Source organism: Plectropomus leopardus, chromosome 14 (assembly GCF_008729295.1).
Source record: "Plectropomus leopardus isolate mb chromosome 14, YSFRI_Pleo_2.0, whole genome shotgun sequence".
NCBI lineage: Eukaryota > Metazoa > Chordata > Actinopteri > Perciformes > Serranidae > Plectropomus > Plectropomus leopardus.
In genome coordinates this window covers 3,565,474-3,586,495 of record NC_056476.1, presented here as the reverse complement: position 1 = coordinate 3,586,495, position 21,022 = coordinate 3,565,474, and the positions used below count along the sequence as shown (strand labels likewise).

Here is a 21,022-nt window from a genome sequence, read left to right as displayed (position 1 = left end):
TTTAACCAATATTTTCATCATCGATTAGTCTGCCCATAATTTCTTCAATTTATCATTTTTCCCAATGTTTTCTCCCCTTATCCTCCCACCCCAATAACGGAAATCACACTAATGGCAACGACCTGACAAAATTTCAGGGTTTAACCAAAAATGTAAATACGTAAGAAAATACTGAAAAAATGACAAAAAAACAAGAGTTTATATCCAACCAACAGCCCCAAAATCCAAAGTTATTCAGTCCACTATCATGACAACGAAAATCACATTTAAGAAACATGAAACTGGCAAATGTTTTACTTTAGCTTTGGTCCTAAAATTGCCATTTTCCCGATCAACAGCCAAAAACCCAAAAATGTTTTATCTACAATATTATAAAAAACAAAAAGAATCAGCAAATCTGCACATTAGAAAAGCTGAATCTAAGAAATACTGATTTAAACAATTCCCAAAACTGTTGAATGATTCCTCAGTTGCTTGACAAATTATTTATTCTTTCCTCTTTACCGTATTCATTTATTCGAGTGATGTGTTCGATATGTTGGCGTCTGAGCTAATAAAACAGTTAACATCCCCTTTGTGAATGAAAAGTGCTCAGATGGAGGCGAATCTCAACTCAAACATCTGCTCACATGCAGCTGGAGGCCAAAAAGACTAATGAGGAAGCTAAAGCAAAGAGAGCAGAAGAAGAAGAAGAAGAAGAAGAAATCTTGCATTGAGCCGAAGGACTGAAGGACGAAGGGTAAACAACACGTGATGCAACGTTGCTGACCGTCTCTATCTCAGCAGGTGACACTGTTTAAGTCAGTCTCACAGTGACCTACAGGCCTGAGGGATCGGGGTTCATTTTGTGGTTAAAATTTAACCACGTTGTTCATATAAGCCTCTACAATCACACCTGTGACGTATGTACACCTGACCTCAACACACGCATACACACACACACACACACACACACACACACACAGGTATTCACCACTGCACATGTAAAGCAGAGGACACACATCTCCCTCCTCATGGATCATTCATGAAACTCTGCACAGGAAACAGTTCAGCCGCGCAGCAGATTCACGGGGCTTCTCTCCAACGAGCAACTCCCACAATGGCGAGATAAAAATACAGAAGCATCAATATTTATACTCGGAGAAGTAAAGTGGCGTCACGAAACAGAGGAGGTCCATTTTACACTACGACGGGTGATGTGGTGCAGAACACGTGAACGGCTTCTTTGTGGCTTAATGATTGGTTTTAAAAAAGGTGGCTGAAGAGCTGAAAGAGAGAGTGCGAGAGAGAAAAAGGCAAAGCGGAGCCTCGTTAGCGGCATATGTGGTGTTTTTGGGATCACTGTGTTCGGAGTCATCAGTGGGAATATGGGAGTAAAGATGAGACTCATAAAACACGCAACACTGACGTCAGCTCTCTACACTGTGACCTTTCTGTCCAATATGAGTCAGATGTAATTAGCCTCAAAAGGTGGAGACTCTTTGCACATTTAAACTCTTGCAGAGGAAAACTGATAAACTGGAATACTGCAAACAAAATGTGTTAAATTTAGCTCTACTATGCAAATAACCATATAAAATATTAGGTTTTCTGAAGCTGGGAACTGAAAATGTGCAGACTATATACAATATAAAGCACCCAAATACTCAGATATCACCAAATGTGATAATCAAATATATTTAACAGCTGCATGTCACAAATGTCACAAATATATATATGTTTTCAGTGTGACACCTAAATCTGGAAACTTTTAAATTGTAATTTTGCATTTAATTGTCACTGAAAAATAAAATTAAATAAAGATCATGTGATTTTTGCTGCGGTCTGTACCAAACAAGGCTTTTTCCTTACATCTGTAATATGATTTATAGGCCGGCGCAGTTCATGTCTGTGTAAGAATACTTTAATAACTAAATCTGGGGTGTTCCTTACAAAAATGAACATGTACCTAAGATAAAATATATATTTTAAGTCTTAATAACTGAGACTTGTTCTGACTCTAAAATAAGGTTATTTAACATTTTGGTTGTTTTATCGCCATCATTTCCCAAACGGCTTGAACTCCAGAGAACAGAGTGATGTTTTTAATCATTTCTGCACGCTTTGAATCCACCTGTGATGTGGCTGCATTTTTTCTCTGGTGGATTGAAGCTTCTGTCAGTGCAGAAAAAGTTGATCGTTTCCTGCTACCAGCCAGCGTGGCTCCTCTGAACTCACCTTGAGGTCTCTGTGAACAATGTGCTTCTGGTGGCAGTACTGCACGGCCGATACAATCTGTACGAGGGAAAAAAGACAAGCGAGAGTTTAGTTAAAGTTCTGTGTGTTCTGCTCTCAGACTGTGATAAAGGATGTGGTGCAGGAGGAGATGTGGTCGACTCTGACAGGAAAGATAAAACAGAAAGCAGGTGGGGCTGAAGACAGCAGGAGGGTGAGAGAGCAGGTTTCCTCTGTGCAGCACATTTATCTGACTCACACTCCAGGTACCAGCCTGCACTAATGCTACAGAAAGACTGTGAAGCAGGAACAGTATCGGGGCACCGAGGGGCCAACAATCAATTTAGATTTGTTCACTTCTTAGATTAAGTTTTTATTTCTCTTTGTTTTGCATCTTCAGCTCCAAATTAAATTCAGCAACTGCGAAACAAAGCATCCACACTCCCCAGTTATGTGTAGAAATCATTTTGACAGCCTGAGCAGATTTGGAGGGCCGGTCATGTCAGTACTATCGTCCAAATTTGTTTTGTTCCATTTTGAATTTTTGCTGAAGCAGATATTTCCAAATACGCTTCATTATATTGTTGCTTTTGGGATTGAGCAACTTTTTTTAAAGCAGAAGATTTTACAGACAAAAAGGAAAACACACAGAAAAAGTTTTCATTCAGCATTCACTGAACATGTTTAAGCTGCATGTTACAGCAGTTTCGTCTTTAAAGGTCATGAAAACAATTTTCTCAATGAGAATAAGTCGCTGAGAGGGTCTGAAAAGTTTTCAAATCTAGCAAAAAAGTTCCTCTACAAAGGCTTCAAAATGACCCAAAGATATTCTGCTTACAAAAACATAAAAGTGGAGAAAAGCAGCAAATGTTCACATCTGAAAAGCTGGATCTTAAAAACGTTGCTATTTTTTTTGTTGAATAACTAACAGCTGTTTCTGTTGTTTGACTGGCAGCAACAGAAATTAGGGTTGCAATTTGTAAGCACTTTTAATTAATTAATTTGTATCAATAACAATCAATTATTATCAATTATTATTACAATCAGTTATTTGGAGAAACAAAATGCTGATTTCAAACAATAAAAAATGCATTTCTCCTCAGTTAAAGATAAAAGCAACATATTTCTATCAATTAATTGCTGAAATTTTGAAGTTCTTTTAAATTCTTAACAACTGATTAATCAATCGTCGATTAATTGTTATCATCCCTAAAATAAATGCAATGTGGCGTCTCTCACTTCTAAATCGTCCTTTTAACACAAAATACTTCAGTGTTTGTTCAGTGACTTTGCATCGTGTGTGTGTGTCAGGGGTGAGTGATGGAGAAAGAGGACGGTTTGGACGTGTCTCATCAGTCTTAAAGACAACAGAGACGTCCCTGTCCCAGAAGCAGGACAGAGGACAGCGACCTGTCTGAAGCAGAGCCGGGAGCAGAGGTGTGAAACCAGAACACTGCAGGGGGAGAAAGCTGGGTACCTGTCTAAATTTAGCCCTGGCCTCTTTTTCCTTCATTCGTCCATGTGCAACCAGGTAGTCAAAGACCTCTCCTGCAGAACAGAGACAGAGAAAAGAGGGAATTACAGGAAGACAAAGACAGCAAAAGACAGAGCGAGCGATGAATGAGAAGTCAGAGAATAAAGAAAAGACAGGGAGAAACAAAAAGTGAGTCACAACTTACAAGAATAAGCCGATAAAAATAACTTCACAATGAACTTTTGCTGAGCAGCTGGCCCGCGCCGTCACACATGTGCATGCTTCGAGGGTGTTTGTTGACCATATTGAGGCGAGCTCCTCCACACTGGTCCTCTCCTGGAGGCACAAAGCTGCTGCCGAGCTCCAGACCCTTCCCTCGGCCCACACTTCTGCACACTTCCAGCCAAAACGTGACTACGCTCGCCCGTGTGATAATTGAACTCGAGTGACTGGCGTGTGTGTGTGTGTGTGTGTCTCTACCGCAGCGAAAAGAGGAACTAAACAAAATAACAAGCAACAAAAACACCTCCCCCACTTTTCCTGAATCCTCGAAGCCCTCCCACTCTCTCGGCGCTGACCTGCAGAGGCGGTCAGAGTGTACGTTTCTGTATTCAGAGCTCCAGAAAAGCAACAATTCATCGCTGCTCTCTGACTCCAACGCTAAAGACAGAATGCAGCAGCTCACACGTCGCATGTCAGAGCCAAAGGGCGCCGTGTGTGCTGCACATGAGAGTCAGATGAAGGAACAAAACTGAAGAGCAGAAAAGAATTGTAACTTTTTTTTTTAAATGAGTGCTGTTTAAGACATACATTTAGAGAAAAAGTAAAAATCTGGATCATTTAAAACATTTTCTGGCAGATATTCCTGGAAAATTTAACCCTTAGGGCCCGCTTTAATATTTAACGTACTTACATCGCTCTGCACATAATATGCGCTTTTTTAAAATCAAGCTTTAAAAAAAAATATACAGAATATTTTCCACTTTCATTGAGTTTACTTTTAATTGACATCAGTTGTAATCCTAAATATCAAATATTCAGAATTTTAACCCCATTAAATGCAGGGTTTTTGTCATGATGCGCCTATGTTTTTTATATGAAAAAACCCCACAAAAAAATCTATTATTTTCAATATACTACGTGCAATTTTTTTTAATATGTCAGTGATCAGCGGCAACATTGATTGTGACTGTGCAACTAGTGGAAGTAGCATCTGTTTTTTTCCATATGCAAAAATATGGTAAAAAAAGGAGTAAAGCTTACTAATTCCAAGGCATGCTTGTAATTTTCTTCTGTATTTTATTTATTTTTCAAATTTTTTGTATTTCCATAAAAAAAGGAATTAGTGGTGGCAATTTTTTTTGCAGTTTCTGGGTAAAGATAAAGGATGTTACCCTTCAACAGAAAGGTTTATCTCTGTCTTTTCGTAATGTTGTCAGACACTTTGAATAACGATCTGAGCCCTTCGGTGACAAAAACAAGCATGTTTAGGTGTTATCCATCGACAGCGTGAACATGCTCAGAGTGGTTACTTCACACCGTTTTGCAGCATGAATGAGCAAAATTTAATACCAATCCATCCAGCAACTGTCGCCAAGGTGGAGGAACCAAACGAACAACATAGTCACTTCTAAAAAAAAAAAAAAAAAAGTCTTAATTTTGACACACTGAAGTCTCTTCCAGTAAAAATGACGCGAAACATATAAAATCAAAGATGGCTTAATGTAGCTTCCAGAAACTTTCTCTGTTGTAATAAATCATGTTTTAAATTTGCCTGTCGTTATTCCCCAGCTTCCTTCAGGTCTGCAGGAACATTTCCTACCATCTGCCGAGTCTGTATTTTCACTTCTCTTCACTTGATAAATGTTGTTATTCATTTTATAATCTATGACTTGAAAGTGCAAGTTCCTGAAGAGATCCATGGATCACATGGTTGAGGGTTCGCTTTGAGGCTCTGCTGAAAATCAAAGCCAAACTGAGAGAAATATTAGATTTACTTCATTTAAGATATAATGCAATTGGCCTCTGATCAGAGCTCCCATCTCTGCTGGTAATGTGATTTGCTCCTCGCTGAGCAGGTCTTCACGATTTGTCGTCTCTTCGTTCGGCTCAGCGGTCTGAATGTGACCTTTTCGAGAAAAATCAATGACAAGATGTGCCGCCTTTCTGTATATGTGTGACACCGCATTAGATGAGAGATTACAAGAAGCTTTCACTGTAAGAAAACTACAAAAGTAAACTCGATGGTGTAAAGATGCTGGAGCTCGCAATTAAAAATTTCTTTAAATCTTTTTCTGCTTTGCTATGTTTTTAGGGTCTGCAAAGCTTTAAAGACTCTAACATACTGCATCGATGTAACGATGAAATACTGGTTCCCTTCAGTTACTGAATAATCTACATTAGTATGACATTGAAAGCTTTTTCTGAAACTGTTTACCATCACTAAAAAGATATTCACTAAACACATGAACTTAATGAAAATATAGATTTTAAATTTACACTTAGCAGCCACTTTATTAAGTGCACATTACTTGTACCGGTCTGGACCCCCTTTTGCCTTCAAAACTGCCTTAATTCTTTGTGGCATTGATTCAACAAGGTGCTGGAAACATTCCTCAGAGATTTTCGTCCACACTGATATGATCACATCACGCAGATGCTGCAGATTTGTCGGCTGCACATCCACGATGTGAATCTACCGTTCCACCACAACCCAAAGGTGCTCTATTCGATCGAGATCTGGTGACTGTGGAGGCCATTTTCACCCAGAGAACGGCCTTCCTTCTTCTTTTTGTACCATTGTCCGTAAACCTTAGCGATGGTTGTGCATGAAAATCCCAGTAGATCTACAGTTGCTGAAGACCAGCACTAATAACCATGGTACGTTCAAAGTCACTAAAATCAACCTTTTTTTCCGATTGTGATGCCGGTTTGAACTTCAGCAGATCGTCTTGATTTTGTCTTTATGCTCTCGATTCTGCACATCACTATGTTTGCACATCCATCTTCACTTTTTGCACACATTTTTGCACGTTTTTTCTTTTTTATTGCTCTTTTTGGCTTTTTTGTTTGTTTGTTTTCTGTAAATACTGTGCATATCTTTGTTATTATTATTATTTTATTTTATTCTATTCTATTTTATTCAGTGTTAAGTGCCTTCCTTTGTATATATTTGCATCATTTTGCCTTTTTAACGAATATTTTATTCAGCTGCTGCTCTCTTATTTGCTGCTGTGACAAAACAATTTCCCTCACGGGATTAATAAAGTATTTCTATTCTATTCTAAATGAGCTGCTGCCATGTGATCCGCTGATTAGATATTTGCATAAATGAGCAGTTTAACAGGTGTACCTTATAAAGTGGCCAGTGAGTGTAAATAGATATTAAATCTCAAACACTGAGTCCCTAAAGTTTAGATGAACGCCTCTGCACCTCATCGATCAGGACCTTCACTTTTCTTTTTCTCTCTAACTTGTTCTGCCGACTGTGTTCTTGGCGTAAAGGCCACATTTATTCTTCGCCACACGGATCAATGCAATTAGATGCAAAAAGGGCAAATTGCAAAACTTAATGACCATGTTTGTGCTGTAATATCTTTAGTCCAATATCTTCGTCTGTGCAGGTGATTCGCAATTCATGCTCCTATCAGCAGCCGCAATCCATTCTTTGGGAATTTGCCCCTAAATGTGTTTCCATCTGCATGTTTTTAAGAGCATTTTATGTTGTTACACTTCACCTTCTCACCTCAAGTAAATGTTCCAGAAAATTATTAGGGCACAGTGGACCCAAAAAACAAAGCGTTTTGCTATATTTTGTCGTGAAGAATCTAATTTAATGTTTCATATTATGGATTTTAACTTCTGTGAGGAAAATCAACAGTGCGATTCATTTCTTTAAATGATATTTTGCAAATCCCGCTCAGATTTCTACCAATTCATGTTCTCCTACATTTGTCCTTTCAGGTCTGCAGACTATTCGCAGCTCCCGATGTGTATAAATTATTAACGCGCACATTAATCACATTTTGGTGTTAATAAATCATACTTGGGATGTTGGGAGCAGCACACAGCCTGCAGATTTCCACTGACTATATCTGGTCTTTTTGTGCAGCAGCTGTTGGTTTTTCACTCATGTCTTTTTTTGTTTTACACTTTCATTCATGTTTAAACATCAGTGTGAAAACATCGGCTTCCCTTTTGGGTTGTATTAATGCTTAAAATTCATTTTTCATTCAACAAAAGTGAGGCTGCATTTCTCAGTCAGACACGTTTGACATGTTGGAGGTGCTTGGTTTTCAATTTGCAGCGACAAAATGTTAATTTTAGTTCCCTCTCACCTCCACTGGCGTACTCCATCACCAGGTACAGCGTCCTCTCCGTCTCGATCACTTCAAAAAGCTTGACTAAAGGAGGGACAGAGAGGCAGAAAGAGAGAGAGAGAAAAGGACATTTTAAATTCAATTATGTCCAAAGATGGAGGATATTCAGACGGTAACTAATTCATGGACACAAACGGCAAAAATGTTTTCATACAGGCACCTAGAGGGGTAGAGTAGAGGGGAAAGTGGAGTCACATGCACCTTAATGTGTGTGTGTGTGTGTGTGTGTGTGTGTGTGTGTGTTTGTGTGTGTGTCGTGACTATAAAAGCACAGCATCGAGCCAAACTTAGCAGCACTCAATATTTACCATACAGTCCAAAGCTTTTTTTTTCTTTACTGCAGTGTGCTCAGCTCGAAGATGTGAAAGCGGGATGTGTGATGAGCGGCTGAGCAGCTAAATTTAGACGAGGTGGGACGGAAGACAATGAGGGAGAGACAGAGAGCGCGTACGGCCTGGTGAGCGCTTTACTATCGCTCTGGTAATTATAATCACATTTCTGCAGAGGAAATCATGGAGCGTGGGGGAAAGGAAATTAAAAGTAATTAGCAGGGAATCCCGTCTCCAAAAACCAAACGCACCACAGCAGGCTTGTCTGAGGTGCACGCTGTGTGTGTGTGTGTGTGTGTGTGTGTGTGTGTGTGTGATTTCTGACACTTGCATGTGTTTGCTGTGTGTGTTCATTGTGTGTATACTGTACACATAAGATCATAAACACACAGAGGAAAAAAAAACTTTTTAGTTTTTAGTCTTTATCTGACTTTTCAGAGGCGTGCTGATCCTCATGAACGTCACTTAAGCTGAAATGATCGCTCAATTAATTGTTTAGTTGATTAAAAATATAATCGGCAACTATCTGGATAATCAATTGATCATTTAGATTATTTGGAGAGAAAATAGAGCCATTTTTTTGCTGAATCAAGCTTCTAAAATGTGGTGATGTGCCGCTTCTATTTGTTACAGCTTTAGAAAGAGAAACTCCTTAAGTTGGGACAATTATTTTTGACTTTTGTCTAATTTCTACTGTTTTGTCTTTTAAACATTGATTGTCAGTATTATTGTTACTTATTTTGAGAAATGACCTTTTCCAATGCTACATGCTGTACTATGGATGTCAATATAAGAAAAAATTGAGCACACAAAAACTTGCTTTTACTACATGTTCGTCTCACCCAACGCACTTTGTATTCATTCAGTTATTTACTTGATTAAGAAATTATTTTTTGGCATATTTGCTGTCATTGGACGGATGACAGTGACAGCTGGACAGGAAATGAAGGCAGAGGAAGAACAGTACAACATCTAACACATTTTCAGCCAGAATTCAAGTTTTTTATTCACTGATAATTTTATCAGCTTTTAAATCTCTCTTTTATTGTCCTCTTTCTTTATATAATTATCCTCATGAATAAAAAATAATTTTCTTTCTGTACTCGTTTTACTTCTTACTGAAATCATCTTATGCAGTAGGAAATTTCAATGTGCAATTTTAACAATTTCCTTCATTTTATTTATCAAAGATTTAGTGAGGAGATCGAGAAACTAATAATCAGAGTTACTGATGATTAAAATGATCAATAACTACGACCCTGATTAGAATAGCAGCTGTACACAGTGAAATATACCATGGTATTAAAGTTGTACATTGTACATACAGAAATGCACAGTTTATATTATTTTCCAGAGTAACTTTTTACACACTTTTATTTTTTTTAAATGTTTTAAATATAGTAATAAAGCATTTGTTTAATGAACAAAACCCTTATATTTTTTATTATTTTAATGGTCACTGTAACTAATAATAATAATGAGAAAAATAATAAAACATAAATAAATGAAAATAAAACAATAATGATAATAATAATAATAATAATAATAATAATAATAATAATAATACAAAAATAAATAATAAAATTAAAAATAATAATAGGTGTTCAACTAAAACATAACTAAAACAATATCAACTCTGTAATACCGTGATGAGTTATTATACTGGGAAAGTCTCATGTTCTACTCCTGATCAACACCATAATGCCATGATTTCTCATCTCCCTGCTGCTCTCTGAGTTCATGTTCAACCCTTTAACATTTCTGTGATATTTTGGCTTCTTGTTGCTGCAGTGGTTTGGTGTTTGGTGGCATTTCCTCTTGCAGTCAGCTGTGTTGCCAAAGTTTGAGCAGCTCCAGAGAGTTTGCTCTCTTTGTTTTTTTTTTTTTTTTTTAAATCAACCTGGCTTTATTCTCTAATCCCAAAACAAAGTGGAGAAAATGATCCTTCCGGTTCTAGTCTCACCAGTCACATACAGTCGTCCACAGAGGACAATAAAATGTCCCGGCTGCTTTGTTAAACATTATTTCAATTAATCAATGCTGTATTTACACAAACTTTCACATTTGCCAGGACTGTTTGATTATGACGAACTCTCCTGTGGTGTCTGTGTGACCCAAAACAAAATGAATGAAGGATCTAAAAGCTGAAACAGCCGTGCTTATATGTTAAAACAAGCTGATGAAATGCAGGCTGACAGCGTGCTGCAGGATCGTGTAACAGAAAGGTCAAAGGTCAGACAGCTCTGCATGTCAAGTGTCCTTGGGCAGACAGCAAACTCTGACCCGATCAGTCCAAAATGTGACTGACTGAGAACCCGAAAACAGCCCAAACTTTACTTTTAGCACAACAACATTTTCAAATGTCTGAATTTACACATGTGGGAATCCCCAACAGATACACCACATATCTAACCTACAAAACCAACATTATAATACGTTATAATAATACATTTCCATATTTAATCAGATCTTATATATGTAAACAGACGCAGTTTGTGCTACTGTGCTGTGTTTATTTGTGTTTTTGTGTGTAAGATCCACTTACCTATATTGGGATGATTCAAAATCTTCATTATTCTAACTTCTCTGAAGAGCTGAAATGAAACAGAAGAAAATAATGTTTATATTTAACTCTGTGGGTTCACAGATTCAAGATTTCATTGACATTTCAACATAAATCACACAAGTATGTTTTTGATTCGGTGAGCTCAAAAACAAAAACCTCAGCTCAGCACAGTATCTATTTTCGGCCCTGCTCAGTAAAAACGTGAAATTAAAACAAGAGAAAAAGAGATAATATTACAAGAATGATGAGACTTGTGACACTGTGTTTACAAAAGTAAAGAACATAAGTTATCACAAAAGTCAACATTTTAAGGAGACCCAAATATCCTCTCAAGAACAGATTTTAATGCTGTGGTGAAACACCAGGACAGCAATTATTTTAGAAATCTTTCACGTTCCTCTGCAATTTTTTTAAAATTCTATTTTATCAGGGAGTTCATACATATTCCAGTATTCATATACAAATACATGATGAATACATAATAATACAAATATTGTTCAGAGAAATGCACCAAGCACAGTCTCAAAAAAACTTTTCTTCCGTCCATTACTCTCCCTTTCATTTGATTTTAAATAAACGAACATCTGAACAAATGAATCTAATGCTTTGTTTCTCGTCATGTCTACGTTTTAGAAAGTTTTATACCTGTTGTATAAATCATGTAAAATTGTTGAAATGCTATTTAAAAGTTATTCTTGATGATAAAAGTCACTTATTTATCCATTAAGTTTGACTCAGTCTCTGCAATTTCACTGTAAAATAATGCCTGAAAATATTGGGACATGCACCACAATTATTTTTTAGAAAGGCTGCTGTAAAATTGAGCATTTCAGGCCGCAAAAAACCAAAAACAAACTAGAATTATTCATTTTTTAGCCAAAAACGTGTTCTGTGAGGTCACAGTGACCATTGACCACCATATTCTCATTAGTCTAAGTGAACGTTTGTGCCAAATTTTAAGAAATTCCCTCATGGGGTTCTTGAGATAACAGGTTTGAAAGAATGGGACAGATGCAAGATCACCGTGACCTTTGACTGCCAAAATCTCCTCAATTGATCACTGAATCAAAATGACCGTTTGTGCCAAATTTAAGGAAAGTCCCTTTAGCCATTCTTGAGATATTTCATCCAAGAGAAAGGGGCAGACATCCCAAAATCATACTGCCTCTGGCGCAGTCTGCTGCCAGGACGGAGGCATAAAAAGCAAAAGCAAAAGCCTGGAGGGACTGACTGTGTGGAAATTTAAACATTTTTTCAGACTACACGTCATCAAGTTTTCAAAGCAATAATACCACAATCTTTCTTTAACAAGTATTTTCAGTTACATTAATTCAACAGCAGTGCGTTCCTCACTTATTAAGTGGTATTTCTATGTCGTAAAGCAATGATTCATTTATTATTTAATTTTAAATGGATGTTGCACTAACATGCACACAGATTACATTAATTTTTAAATGGCACTTCACTGTTTTCTCTGCCTGTGTCTGATATTTGTGTCACACTCCTGATGACGAGGAAACACACAGCCCAGGTTCCTGGGAAGAGATCACGGGTTCAGAAACCCAAACACTGCTCCTTGTGCCAACATCAACACATTTGTCAAGGAAATGTGATCATTTTGTCACCGCGGAAACATAACCACAACAACAGGATTCCCCGCAGCGCAGCGTCGGTTTGAACCAGCCTGAGAGGAGGCGATCTGAATGAAGTTAAACATGCACCGTCACATCTCCGCCCCCTGCTCTAATAACAAGACACTCAGTCAACACACGCGCTCTTCCTCCATCAGCATTCACGCTGACCACATGAGCAGATTTGTAACGGCCAAAAGTGCTTTTTAGTCTTCCTCGGTCTGAGGCACAAGAAGAACTGAGTGCTATTTATTATTGATCCGCTGTCAACTACACCTCGCCCTCTTCCCTTCCATAAAAATATAAAAAGGCTTCAATGTTTCATGAGGCAGGAGTGGCCACAGTGTTGACTCGCTGCCGAACAAATCTTGAGGCTGTGCAGCCAGAAAACGCACAAATAAATTCAACCATACGGACAAAATCACACAGCAGAGTTTAAGTTATCAGAGCTCAAAATACTGTCTTGAAACTGATTGTTTGGGAAAACATAAAAATGTGTTTCTGCAATTATAATATAAAATAAAAACGACCCTGCAAATCCTCACATTTTTATTTCCTTGCAAGATTTGTTAATTACAGTTTATTTTTTAATAGAATTAAAATAGTTCAGCACTATGTAAGATCTTTTTATACCTTCACTTATAACATTTTTTCAGATAATAAATTGCTTCCACATTTATTAATCTCCTATCTAACTGTTCTTTTTGAATAACATTTTAATTAATCTATGTATTGATTATTTTTGTGACCAACTGAAGTAAAATAATTCTTTTATAATGTAAAAATAATAAAATCAATTATTAATGAAACAGAGCTAAAAGTTAAGACTTGTAATTGCTAATTTTGTTTCAATTAAAAAAAATCACAAAATGTAATAATTATCATGTGAAACAAATGTAATGAAGTGAAAATTCCCACAATTTTTGAGACTGATTTGAGACTGATTAATTCATAAATCTGTTATATAACAACATTCTGCTGACTGATGAAAAATTCAGCAGCTCTGTGTAGATTTTTAAAAAAATAAATTTACTTTAGAAACATCATGCAGTAAAAGCATCTTGTTGAAGCGATGCATCCTTGTTTATTTGTGCTTTTTACTCATTTATACTTCTCCCACCCAACTGCTCTTTTTTAAAAACACTGAAAAAAATTAATGTACTGACTTCTTTTTCAACTAAGACAATATATTTGGATATAAAACGCCCACAATAATGACGGATGCACATTGTAAGTTAGCAAAGCTTGAAAATATAATGAAAATAATGCATTTTTGTTTTAATTTAATTAATAACAATATGAATATTGTTTTTTTGTGCCTTTCCATTTCTTTCTTTGAGCTGTAGTCTGTCGGCTCTCAGCGGGGAGCGAAATAAATGTCGACGGTAAAGCGAGCCGGGAGTCTGAGCAACAGATTCAAACCCACGGCGCCTTGAACAGGCAGATCCACCGGGGACGCCCTGATGACGCTGTGACAGATGGTGACAAACAGCGGGTGATGTTTTCACATTCAGTGTGAGGCTGCACGCCGAGAAACAGACAAAATGTGGAGAATATAAATGTTGTTACGTGTCTCTCATGTTGCCCCGTCTGCACCGTGAACCACATCTGGCTGTAAACTGTTGTTGTTTACCGTCTTTCTTATTGATGAGATTATTAATATTTTATATTTTCTGCTAATGGGGATGTACTATGTCTGCACTCTTATACTTCTGTCAACTTAAAAACCAAAAATGAAGTGGTTGTATAGATAATAAATACGACTTTAAATCATACGGTAGTAATTTAAAGAAATACTTCACCCTGAATGAACATGTGTGATTACTCACTTTGTATTTAGTGGAATTTGTGAGGAAAACTTTTTCATATGCCTCCTCAGTAAATTAAGAATCCAAAAACTTTCAGAAGCCATGCAGCGTAATCCAAGCCTCATTATCCAGTCGTGTGCTCAGTATTTCCCCAACAGACAAACCGTTCTGTAGAGAAACTGAAAATATCTGTGCTCTCCTCTCTCCACAATGGCGGGTAGTACCAGCGCTGAAACACTGTCTGTATCTACACGGCAACCAACAGGACGTGACCACAGGCACGACAGGTGTGACATTTTGCCAGCGTGTTATGTTTGAAATTTAAAAAGCAGCAGTTAGCAGTTAACTCAGAGAAGAAGACCAGTAAATGTCCGCAAATTCGGAAAATGATGAGCTCCTTACCCTCAGAGGACAAGATCAGCCGCAATATAACGCAGACGGGATACTGATCCTTTGGATGTTTTTTCTAATAATAATAATAATAAGAATAAGTCAGATTTTAAGTGCATTCTCTGTAGGTTATAATATTCTCACCTGCTGCTGCTGTTTCCTGTATAGTTGTGCAATTTGTTTGTTGTTGTATGGTGTGATGCATCTAATGATTTGTTTTTTGTCTGTAATTTAATGCATTAGGGAAGCCAAAGACAAACTTTTACGCTAAAGTGGATAATAAATCTAATCTAATAATAATAATATTACATTTTATTTATGGGCACCTTTCAGGACACTCAAGGTCACCTTACAGAAACAACAAGAAAACAGCATAATATCAGGCATAAGTCTGCAGACAAGATTATCATCATTAGCATGTTTTGTCTTTGTTATTGTTTATAAAGTGCTGCAAACGCATGTTTTCTGCCACACAAGAGGACAGCACTGTGCTGATAAACATCACGTCCGTCACGCCTCTTTTGATTCTAGGAAGCGAGCATGTTGTCTATAATCACACATTGGAGAGGCACGGTGTTGGCGTTGTTGTTGGTTCTGTGTAATCGATTAATTAATCAAATTTTATTTATATAGCACCCTTAACAGATAGAAACCAACTGAAAGTGCTTTAAAGTTTGAAGAAACAAACAAACAAAAACAAGAACATAGTAGTAAAAATGCAAAGGCAGCATGAAGAAGGGACTTATAGCGCAATCTCTGTGTAATCAGGGCTGATATCACAAACTATTGATCGATGAGCAGCTCCCTTATTTAGTGAGATAAAATTTCAATCAGCGGAGTTTGGCTTTAAAGAGCATAGATAAGTTTCTCATTCAGAGGGCGGTCTGTTTCAAAGTGGACTCCCTATAACTCCAATTCATCAAGATTTTTATCTGTTTTTGGATACTTTGTTTACGGTGGATGCATGCAAGAAAAACATTTTCTTTAAGAATTCAACACGATATGGGACTAGAAATCGATATACAAATGCTCTTTTGCCCTTTTGTTTATTTTTATTGCATATTATGGTTGCTTTATAGAATTGTTTTGTGCCTTTTATACACTTTCACTCTTTTGACTTTGGGTTGTTTATTAAAAAAAAACATATATATATTTCTTTTTTTCCAATTCTGGCTTGTCTGTAACTTAATTCTAGAATCATGGTATCCAAAAGCTGTATAATGATTTTTTTATTATTTTATATATATACTTATATATTGTTAGGTTTTAATTTGAATCACTCTCGCATGTAAAGCATTTTAAACTTCATTTGATGTATGAAAGCTGCTTTGCAAATATATTATTATCATCATCAGCATTTTTATCATTATTATTATTACTATTACTATTATTATTATTATTATTATTATTATTATTATTAGTAGTAGTAGTAGTCATAGTAGTAGTAGTAGTAGTAGTAGTAGTAGTAGCAGCAGTAGTAGTGGTAGCAGTAGTATCATCATTATCATTATTATTATTATTATTTTTATTTTTCTGTATTTGTTCCTAAACTAGGTTAAAAAGATTTTAAAAAGACTAGTACATCTACCTTGTATAATTATTATTTGGGGGGAGGAGTATTCCTTTAAAACCTCAATCCTGCAGTGAACGCCGCTGTGGGAGGCACTGTGATGACAAATCTCATTTCCAGTTCAGAGACAACTCAAGGGTTAATTATGAGCTCCAGTCTGCGAGGCCTTCAGGACGGAGTCGACCGGTTTGGAAGCCATGTTAACAAACTGAGCCAGGACGAGTCTGGCTGCTGCTGACGAGGAGGAGGAGGAGGAGGAGGAGGAGGAGGAGGAGGAGAGGAGCCCGAGGTCTCCTCACTGTCATTACACTGCCTGTGATCTCGCTCTGCCCGTCATCAGACTGAAAACAATCTCCTGAGCTCACAGAGAAACAAATCTGAGCCGGTTTTCTGTGTGACAGAAGGACGAGGAACTTTGCTGATTATTAGCGAGAACCAGCGACTCCAAACAAATATGTTTAGAGTAGTAAAGCTGTCTTATTATTATTATTTTTTTTAAACATAGCAGATTCAGTCCTTTTGTCACCTGATAGACCTTAAAAAAACAAACCTGGACATGGAAATACTTTGTCAGGTATGGTATGCAGTAAACAGAATTAGTGGAAAAACACGAGATGATTCACCACATTATACAGCCATGAGGTCGAGGACGCAAACCTGCTGCTGATCCAGTCATACCACCACAATGATGCAATGAGTCTTACACAATGCATCTGGTGATCAATACAAAGCCCCTTCAGGACAAATGACACACAGTAAGAGGATGAAATCACTCCTACAACCGACTCCTTTCAGTCCAAACTTCAGGGAAAGAAACTTCCCTCTTTCTGCATTTCTTAAGCCGCCTAAATTACAACAGATCCGAGGCTCGTAAACAAGATCCCGCGGGCTCGCCATTAGATCATTTACTGCGTGTTTCTGCTAAACTTTCATCCCACCAGGTCACAGACTTTGAGGTGAGTCACAACAAATCGGATTACAGCAACATCAGCTAAGAATGATGGATGTGCAGCAGTTTTTTTCTGTAATTGACCCACGGTGTTTATTTCAGTTAAAAAAGTATCCAGACTGCAGTGTATTGTTAAGATCAGCTTTTTGAGCAGGAGAGACTTCCTGCCTGATGCAGTTATTTAGTCCCTCTGAGGATTTAGTGTTATTGTTCCCATCTGGACAAACAAATCAACCTGAGGGAGTAAACACACTGCTTTAAATTAACGGCTGCAATCACGCCGAGTTTAGGACACTTTACAGAAAACCGTGTGTCTCAGAGCGCCTCAGAGGTTATGACGCCACAAATAACGAGACGCCTCTTTGTGATCGTCCTGCAGACTTCACCAGAACGTCAAACTTTAGCTCTGTGTTGTGAGTTTTCTCGTTAGGACGGTTATTTTGTGGACCTTTAATATGAAGCACTGAGCCGTAATAGATCAATCTGTCACCCCTCGTTCAGATTTATATTACACCGGCAGAAAAGAGGTTTTATAGAAAAACCTTCAGATTAGTGGAGGAAATATCGAATATATTTGAGGTATTTCAGCTTACATTTATATTTATTCATTTATTTATTTTTTTTTTAGAGTTTTAACAATTTAAATGCCAGGTTTTTGACATGATGCCACTATGTTTTAAGATAAAAAAAAACACAAAAAAACGAATTATTTTCAAAATAGAACATGCAAAGTGTTTTTTTTTAATTGGGTTTTTTTGGATTATCAAAGCCTGGGATATGTGCAGCAACACTGATTGTGACAGTGCACCTAAAGTGGAAATAGCAAGTATTTTCTCGATATGCCAAATATGACATCATCAGGTGGACAATAGTAAGAAATTAAAAATTTCAAAGTCAAAATCCCCGAATGACACCCAGAAATAATACATGTTTTTATGCTCTGATGGCTGTGGGACCAAAAACGTCAGTTTGAATGGGTTTCAATGGAGCATTTTTTGCTCTTAACAGTCTGAATGTAACTATTTAGTTTCCAAACTGTATTTTAGACTTATTGTAGGAGCTGAGCTGGAAATTCACAGATTAAACAAAAAAAACACAATCTTGCCAAAATGTATGTCACAGTCAAAATGATTAAAAAAACTGAAGATGAAAAGAGCGTTAAATGCGACAAACAGTCTCTAAGGGTTAATCATTTTTATGACGCACTGCAGAGTTACTCCCTCCTGTTTGAAAAAATGGTGCCAGAAATGACGTCTTAAGGATTTTATAACTGCTCTGCAACCACTTAATGAAAAGCAAAACCTCAGCACAGAGAGCAGAGGGTGTTTGTTTAATCAGGACTTCCAAGTGTCGCACTCCCTCCCTGACCTTTGACCTGGACGACAACCCTCAGCAGGTTGACTGAGGACAGCGAGAGGAGGAAGAAGAAGAAGAAGAAGAAGAAGAAGAACAGAGTTGGAGCGGAGAGCAGTTTGCCAGCAGCCAGTGACAGATGTGAATGTCGACTCAGCTCCTCCAAACTATTAAGAACAGAGGCTGAAAATAAACATTTAGGCTTCAGAGACGATATCCCCCGCTATCAGCCTCTCGCCAATTCTCCCGGTTACATAAGAGGTCAGGTCGCAGCGGTGCCGGCGCTCTGATACAGGTTGGCTGTTACAGCAGCACCGGCTCACAGGAACGAGAGAGCAGAGCAAAATAAACAGCAGACCCGATCCCTCTGAACCTGAACGCAACGTTTCAGACACAAACCTGAGCTCCCCGCTGACGTTCAGTCAGCTCTTAAAATACCAAAAGAGTGAGTGTTTTTATGGATCAGGCTGCTCTTTTTCTTATTGCCAACTGTCTGTGACTCTCAGCTCCAAACCCACTGATTCCTACTCAAGACGTAAATCTTTAACCCTTTGAAACCTGGACTGACATTCGTTTTTTGTGCTACCTTCATACGTCTTTCACAAGCATTTAAACCTTCGAAACGTGAGCAAATTGGTTTGTTTTCCTTCAGAAACACTGCAAAAAAAAGCTATTTTTTTTTTAAAGGTGACTAGAAAATTAGCTTTAAAAAATAGAAAGAATCATTAGGAAAATATAACTCAAATTATATTTAGAATTGTTTTTAATTATTTATTTAAAATTGGGTTACAGAAAAAAAATATGTATTGTTATTATTCTTATCACTTTCTTCAGGCCATTCTCAGTTTTTGGTCTTTTACCCTTTTTTTCTTTTTTGTGCCAATTTCAGGTAATTTTCTGCAAAGTTTTGGGTCATTTCTTGTTAAGTTACAAATTGCTTTTTTCCTTTTTTTTGAGAAATCAAGCCAATTTGCTCAAGTTTTAAAGGGTTAAGCGTAAAAGAGCATTTTTATTGACGGAAAAGTTCTCTCACCGGTATGTCTAAGTTGTGATGTTGCTCGAGGATGCGAAGACGAAAATGAGTTTCAAATCCAATCAGAGGAAAAGTAGGGGTGGGTTGTTTGCATTACGAGCTTCATATTAAAAATGCAAACGTGAGGGTGGTATTGATTTTCTCATCTGATTCTCTGTATGAAAGCTTATAGTTGCATTTCCCAAAAAAAAAAATCCCATTACACGAGTGACCCTCTTGGATTAGGACCAGACTCAATTAATGAGCTACATACTTTTTAAATAAACCACAAATCTAATCCATGTCAGGATTTCCTTTGAATATCCAACTTATCCACCAAAAAAAGAAAAAACACAGAAAGTGAGCCTTTAAATAGAAACATGTGACAGGAATGGGAACATTTAAAGTGTCAATTATGGGGGGGGGGGGAAAGTAGTTTCTTTTTTCAAGTGTGTTCCAGTTCCTTAAAATAAACATTAAAAGAAATCTGAGTCCTGTCAGAGACGCAGGAGGGTGGATGAGGATGGAGCAGCAGGACAAAAAGCAAAGTGAAAGCATTCATGATTTACTATGCGTGGCCATTTAACAGCGGTACAGATAATGTTAGACAAATTTCTTTAGCATTATTTGTTTTTATTCATCTTTTTGTATTCTATTTTCCTTTCTTCTATCTGGTGCTATTAAAGGATTGTGTTTTTTTAATGATGTGGCTTTGTGTGAAATTCAGATTCAATCCCTTGAAACCTAAGGAAACTGGACTTTCTTTCAAAAACATGGAAAGAAGGCAATAAGCAACTTAACAAGAGATGACCCAATAATTAACAAAAAAAAAAGTTACAAGAAAATTACATAAAAAAATAACCCCAAAGTGCTAAAACAAAATAAATATTTAAAAAAAAAATTTTTAATTCTGTAGCCTTCATTTCATAGTTTTAATAATCATATGTTTTATTATTCTTATTTTTCCCTTGTTATTTGATGATTTTCTGTATTTTAGCTAAGGCCATTTTCTTTTTTTTTCATAATATTTAATGACAAGGTTGAAATGCCTGTAAAAGGAATCCAAACACTGCCCAAAAATGTGGCAATCCGGGTTTAAAGGGTTAAGTCAAAAAAAAGAAATCACAATCTTTGTTGAGCAGCAGGAAAAAATAACCTGACAAATTCCTAAAAGAGGCTTTTTTTCCCCTAGACTGTGACAAAGCAGTAACCTAAAAACAACAAGGATTGCAGACAAAAGCCTCCCGCTTTGTGTTTCCGTGAACAGCGCTGTCATGACTCAGTGTTTTTCTGTCAGCGTCGTGTCACAGCCAACGCCAAAGGGCCCGGGCCTCTGAGATACAAAGG

The 21,022-nt window shown here is 37.2% G+C and overlaps 1 protein-coding gene across 12 annotated transcripts in view; it reads right to left on the bottom strand.

The window, feature by feature from the left end:
- The window catches only part of mark3a (MAP/microtubule affinity-regulating kinase 3a), a 66,344-nt gene that overhangs the window by 33,383 nt on the left and 11,939 nt on the right, over window positions 1–21,022 (bottom strand). For all 12 annotated transcript variants that reach the window (XM_042500625.1, XM_042500628.1, XM_042500626.1 and 9 more), the window contains exons 4-7: window positions 10,942–10,990; window positions 8,026–8,091; window positions 3,692–3,762; window positions 2,218–2,274 (exon numbers count right to left, since the gene is read on the bottom strand). In XM_042500625.1, coding sequence (XP_042356559.1) covers window positions 2,218–2,274; window positions 3,692–3,762; window positions 8,026–8,091; window positions 10,942–10,990 — 243 coding nt within the window. The remainder of the gene's footprint in view (window positions 1–2,217; window positions 2,275–3,691; window positions 3,763–8,025; window positions 8,092–10,941; window positions 10,991–21,022) is intronic.